Genomic DNA, 7,022 nt, shown 5'->3' on the forward strand with positions numbered 1-7,022 from the left:
CGCCTAGCACCACGTGAAGATTCACGAACAGGACAAGATACCGAAGATCACGACAGAAAACTTCCAAAAGCGCACAATGAGAGTCCAAACTATTGACTAAAACAAAAGATATCATTAGAAGAATTGACTCTAATGTGCTTAAATAAAACGCACCTGCTGTTCCTATATTTTTATTTTCTATTTTTCTCGCCATTACAAGGAATGTTGCACTTTGACATTTGTAAGACCAAATTTTAAGGTGCACAAAATCATTTAATGAACAGGAAAAAATTCATTATTTTTTCTTGTCTAAACTTGAAAAAGCAACTTAGAACGTTACTGCATCATAAAAAATAATGGTGCCATAATAGGATTAATTTCTGCGGAAATATGTAATTAACGGAATATATCGTAGCGGCCCGAGACTTCTCTGAAGACGGAAGAAGACAAAACACTCGGGCAGAATATATATACTCAGCACAGAGAAGGTGTCTGGGCCACTGGCATGGCCCGAAGGCAAGCCCACCCAGCGAGGCACAAGAAGGCTATTTCAAAGTACAAAATTGGCGCCTCACCAATATCGAGGGATAAGCCACCATCGTATTACAACATTTTTATCTTCAAAAAATCATAATGGTTTAAAGTGGGGTGGTAGAATATGCACTACAAGTGTCCAGAGGAGCTACAAAGCCATAGGCACGACCCGATGACCAAACTTCTCAGTGTCTCTTCCATTTCCCAGTTCGTGCTAATGGAATGAGAAGAGTGTGTGTTAAATAACGTCTTTATTTTGTCAGTGTTATAAGGGCTTACAGTTACCTAGGCTTAAAGGGAATCAGTGTGCATTTTCTCCTCCCGGATGAAAGGCACCCACTTTACCATGTGGTTGGCTTAAACTGATCGATTCTCACCCAAGAGTTGCATTCAAATAATCACGTATTACACAAAGTTGGTGCCCTTAATAATACAATCGAAAACGTAACAAATCACAGCCAAATTGCTTCATTGAGAGCTTTCTCCTATGCTTGACTTGGCCACTCACCTGCGTCAACTAGTACACCGAAATCGACATCATGAAAATCGTCTACGAGTTAGGAACCATAGGTCTTCATGCGGGTTCTAACACCTTCGATACCACTGTTGGCAACGGGGTCATGAGATTCGTTCGAATTAAGAATTGCATTGAGCAAAATGACTGAATAACTTTACTCAGAGTGGACTGCTCAATCCAATCCCTACTGGTAAGGGCATATGTCTAAAAGCAGTCCCTCAATAAAAGATATCATTTTAATTAATCATATGGATCTAGTATTCGGCGCCTGCTATTTCTGCTGCTTTGTACTCACACCAATGGCACTTAAGTGTTTATCTGGGTTTCACCTAACCAACAGAGTCATGGAAAAGATGTCATTTGTTCACGCAAACATAGCTATATGGATGCTGTAGACAACTTTGTTACAAGTCTTTCAAATAGTTCAAGGCTGACGTTTGCTTGTTTCGTTCATTAATAGCAGTCTCGAAAAACATAAAATTAAAGTAACTTCCCTGCTGTAGGTCTGTATAGATTCAGTTATCCCCAGCAGATGCCATAAAAAATAAGAGCAGGTGTGTTCAGATTGGGTTTTCATCCCGTTGCCACCATCGCAGGCTCCGAGTCATACATAAGGTTGTAATAAACAAAACAGTACAAAGGAATTTTCAATACTAGTATGCAGAAGGGCTTTGTGGTCATAGGCACGCCTGAGACTGTCCCATAGCGGATATAGAACAAGTCCAAGGAGTTCGTGTAGTTAAAAATAATATCAAGTTGCCGTGGCCCCACTAAATTGAAAGTTCTGCAATTCCTTTTACTTACCCACTCTATGAGCAAACGTTTTACTTATGTTTAAAGTGTCTATCCAGTTATTAATCAGTTAATGACCTTGATATTTTAATTGGTTGGTCATCGCTTCCCGAAGAAATTATCACTTAGTACTGGAGAAGTGCTAGAATCTATCTCGAAATAAATACTGTGCAATTGACTGAACAACTGGGCTTTCAATTATGTTTAAACCTCCTTATAAGTATATCTTAAATAACTGGATGAAATAGCATTCGTAAACGGTATCACCCGACCAAAATTCCGACGTCTGAATGGCAAAATTTGATGCTGACAAGATTCATCTTAATAGGAAACAGGAGCATTATTGTAGGTATGAAATGGGCTTTGACTTATGAGTATAGAGAATGAATAAAACCTCCTCATGGCGCTAGGCGGTGCTTTAATTCATTGAAACGAGTGTATACCCACAGTAAAAGTCGAATCCTTGCTAGTATGTTAGGGAGATTAGGTTATTACGAAGGTCACCTCTTGTAATTGACAGAACCTTTAATCGGCCAAATTCTATTCCCAATACTGTCTTCAAAGTCCCATTTAAACTTATGCTTTATGTGCTTTCGTTTATGGCTTTTCCGATGTTGCGGTCTTAATGATTTGACAAATGAGCAAAGTCACAAATCACTGAAACTCAGGGATTTGAAAATATTTTGTAAATAAATCCGACAGATAGATATTCATTTTGTGAATTGCTTTATGAAAACTATTCGTTCAACCCTACTAAGTTGCACCAACTTACCTGCCCTAGTTCACTACACTTCATTGTAATTTTGTGCATTACTGTTCTCGTCCCATAACCCCAAGTTTGCATTTAAAATAATTCTATAAATTACTGATTTGTATGCAATGTACGATGGTGTAACAAAGGGATCGACTAGTCGTGATCTAAGAGCTAGAACGACAAGCTGCCAATTTCCCATAGTCTCTATAATAAGATGGATGTTGTTTAATGAAACACAATGGTTGGGAAATTCGGATTCGATCTCTCATTAATGTCAACTTTTCTTCACCTTTCTTCATACATAACACAAGTACCTAACCTTCAATGGACTTATAAAATGGCGAAAGAAATTTTTAAGCAACCAAGAAGAACCATTTGATATTGTCTCACCGCTACGGAGTCCCTCATTTGCACTACCATCTACCGCTGCTATCCTAAGGTTCTTCGCGTGAATTCGACACCAACAGCTGTCTTAAAACATTCTGAGTAGCCTGGAGTCGGTCAGATAGCCCACAGTACCAGTAGCGTTGCAAAGAGGGATTCATACTCCCTTCCCATTAAGAGTAATCATTGAACACAGAACTGAACACGACCGAGAAAGGCGCAATGTTCAAACCCAAATATCACCATACACTGAGGGAGAATTCATGTTGTTGAAGTATTCAGCAAGAATCTCAAACGAACTGGAGACAAAGGGTTCTCTGGAAAACCCAATAAAGTGTTTTACCGATATTTGCGAAGTTAGTCAATTTCGTCTGAATGGAAATAATTTATCCGATAATTTTGCACGTTCCCATGTCACGTTACTGAACCCTTTGGTAGATTTGGTAGAAGCTCGAATATATTGGGCTACCTTGATATTGTTACACTTTTATAAATAAAGAACGCTTAATTTATTAACAACGTATTTCACATTTATAAATTAATACACGTTGTTATATTTAGGACCAAATTCGAGCCATGGTGTTTTCACTTCAGTACAGTGGTCTTTTGAAGCATATTTTCATAAGGGCATTTACACCCAATTTTTGGAGTTGAAGGCCGAAGGTACGATTCTTATCAGTGGAATTTTCATCTCGTTATTTCAGCTTCACGCTAGCCTGAGCTTGAAGCAAGTCTAGCTTTAGTGCCAACACGAAACTTCTATGCAAACGAGATCCCGTCACTGACTTACTGTTAGTTAAGATAATACATATTCGAAACTTTAGCCGTTCACACCTTTAGCTTGTATACGCTGGCGAAGTCAAATCCTCCACTTTGCCTCTGCGTTTGCTAACGTCTAGTGTATTTTGTTCATTGCATCCAGGTAAACGTGCCCTGACATAAAAACTCAACTTTGAGGGTAACTTATGGCCAAGGCCTAGGGGTGAAACTCGCCAGTGCAAGGAAGCCCAAGTAGTCTTCTCTCCTCTTGTACAAAAAACCATCGTTATCTGCAGCATACGTTTGTTTTTAAATGTTCTCTCCGAATCGCTCGGAGAATTTTGATAACACGCAGGTATATTATGCTTTCAAGGGCAATCTATATGCAGTACTCAAAATCCATTTATAAACTATTTCGGATTGTATCCGATGCTACACCTATTTGACAACAACTGCACGAGCCTATTTTAAATGATTTCTGTGTCAAAATGAAGTATTAGATGTTCTTTTTATAATAAAACGCATCTGTACTGATATTTGCAGCCAACTCTACCTATAAGGCTGCCTCAGTGGCAATTCGTGCAAACCGCATGTCTGAGTATTAGCGGGTTTTGACAAGATTTTGCCGGCAAAACTCCATACATTTTCGTATTTTTATACGAAAAAGGACTTCTTGTCAGTCAAAATGGATAAACTGGATGAATTTATGCACAGTGTCCACATCGCAGAGAAAATGTAATGGAACTCTAAAGAAAAACGAAAAACCTAAAGCCTGCAGCTGCCGAACTTTTTCATACCATTTTTGTTTGCGGATTTTAAATGCATCTAATTCAATGGTTCGGAACAAGGATAGTTTCTACACATAAATGGTGACAATGAACACGCTAGTGACTTGAATAAAAGAAGCAGCTTTGGTGGCCTTCGATGAAGTTGATAAAATTGAGTGCTGGTTTTTCTCGAGATATATACTTAATTAATTCTTCATGATAAAAATGCTACTTTTTGTTTACTTAAATTGTCCCTTTGTCTTACTGTGTCTGTACCCAACTCCTATCGACTTGCTAGCTACTATACACATTTATAAGTACTACTACAAATGTTTGTTCATTCAGTTATTTAAGCATTTTGTAACTCTGCAACATCGAATCTGTCAGCCAAACATGAATGGCGGGTTGTCCTATTTGAACTGGGAAGTGGGCACCTTTTGGAGGGAGGGTGACTAAATGGACTTCCAAATAAGTGACTCGGAACAACGACTTGCTGCAGCGAAACGCGCGCTCCTGATTAAAGCTGAGGTGGGGAACGCAAAAGGAAACACTTACCACCTTAGTATTATTCAAATCCATTATTTATTCAAATCGCTTTAGAGGGCCACATTGGCAGTGGCCGTATTTTTACAACCGTTTGTCCACTAAATGGGCGAAGAATTGAGAGTTTAATAAAACCTACGCGGCTTGTGACAACAACAATTTCGCTTTAAAAGTTGGATTTTTGGATCAAAATGTCTTCTATTCTTTGAGATGAGCTGCACAGCCTTTAAAAGCACTACTTCTCAAACAAAATTATTACTGAGAAACCGGCATTTGTGTGTCTCCGCATTAGCGCGAAATTGCAAACGAAGTATGGATCCTAACGGTGTTTAAGTCAGTTCAATGTCTTAAATGTAAACGGCTAGTCTCCCAATTAGCCACTCTCCTCATGGAACTCACTTCCCTAATACAAGTTCTTAAATGTTAAAGTAGGCGTGTTTCATTCCCGCTGCCAAACCGAAATTGAAGCAGTGACTCAATCATCTGGGGTGGGCACAACTATTGATCTGGACAAAGTGATTAAATTTGACACCTATTGATCAGCTCCAGCTGTTCAGCGGGACCGAAGTCGACTCATTTGACCCTTTTTAGTTAATTGACATCAGCCAAAAAAACTGCGGCTATGAGCTCAAATCGTGAATTCCTGCACAGCTCCCGCCCCACACATAAGCAACAGCAGAGTGAGGTTAGCCTGAATAAAGCCAGACTTTCTCGAAAACGTCCGCCGATATCGCCCAGTACAATATTTGGTCAAATCAATAGCAACTTTCACAAGGATTCTGTCTATGGCTTTGGTGATGTGCCCGGCACCGAAGCTGCCCTTGCAAAGCATCACTCTGAGGCTGCGGTGGAGAACGGCAAATGCCCTAAATCATCTAAAAAGAAGAAGCCTACATCAGGACCAATTTGTCAACTGAAGCCAACTGCGACGAACACTGAGGACGAGAAACCGGATAAGCGTCAAAGACTTTTAGACTGGCTTAAAGCAAGCCAGGCTAAGCGGGATGAGAACAATAGACAGGTGTTTTCTCGGTGGATAGAGAAAATGGACAATATGAAGACACAGGTGCAGGAACAAAGTTCTTGTCCTACATTCTACTGTGATTACTTGCCTCTGCCTCATGTACTATACTCCGCGATCAGCAACTGTCAAGAGGAGGCAATCGGGACTCCTACGGTCTACCTTGGTGTTCCACCATTCATGTATCAGCCCCAACCAGAACTGATTGATCCACAATTATTACATAGCGCGGAGTGCTTCCTAAAAAGGCCTGACCAACTGGTGGATGTGGGCTCCACATCAGAATGTGAGTATTATTTTCCTGATAATCCTGGACTCATCTGTAATCACGACTTCTATGCTCAAACTTTTGGACCAAAGCCTCAAGGAGGAAGCGAATCTACTCCAGAAACCTCAAGTGAGAAGCTTGATCTTGCGTCCGTGGGCGCCGAGAATCCAGTGTCTTATGCGACACCCGGAACACCCATTATCCCGGCACCCGTGAACTACACAACTGCAGCCCCGATAGTGTTCCCGATTCCCTGCATGCACTACTTTAACCACAGCTCAGAGGAGCCCAACATCGTTGTTCCCAGCGGGGACGGAATTGATAACTCTGCTGCGTCGATCCTCGGTTCGAAGCCTTCATCGTCTCCGCTATTATTGCAGACTGACTTAAGGCAGATGACGCAGGCCCCTCCATCCTGTTCTTTCGTGAAGCACTCCAAACACCCAATGGGCGATAATTTCTACCCTCCAAATGAAAGTTTTAACGCATCACCCTCAATGCGTGACCTTGCACTCGTTTATAATCATGCTAATCCAGCCCTTAACTTTGATATGATTCACTGGAACTCCCTGCTTGATGATATTAGCAATAAGGTGTCAGCCTCACCGCAGAACATTGGAAAGCAGGCGATTTTTCAAGAGATGCTGCTTTCAGAATTGAGTAATGGCTTGAAAGGTGGGGTTCAAGAAGAGGAGAGAAATTGA

At 40.7% G+C, this 7,022-nt stretch overlaps 1 protein-coding gene across 1 annotated transcript; it reads left to right on the forward strand. All coding sequences in view use genetic code 11, as the record gives it.

Annotated features, from left to right (window-relative positions):
- Nucleotides 1–5,651: 5,651 nt before the first annotated feature.
- Nucleotides 5,652–7,022, forward strand: EGR_00846 (hypothetical protein; the record flags this gene model as incomplete). Its single annotated transcript, XM_024490095.1, has 1 exon — nt 5,652–7,022. The coding sequence occupies one exon, from the start codon at nt 5,652–5,654 to the stop codon at nt 7,020–7,022; it is 1,371 nt and encodes a 456-aa protein (XP_024355498.1).

The sequence above is a fragment of the Echinococcus granulosus genome (assembly GCF_000524195.1).
Source record: "Echinococcus granulosus chromosome Unknown EG_S00003, whole genome shotgun sequence".
Lineage (NCBI taxonomy): Eukaryota > Metazoa > Platyhelminthes > Cestoda > Cyclophyllidea > Taeniidae > Echinococcus > Echinococcus granulosus.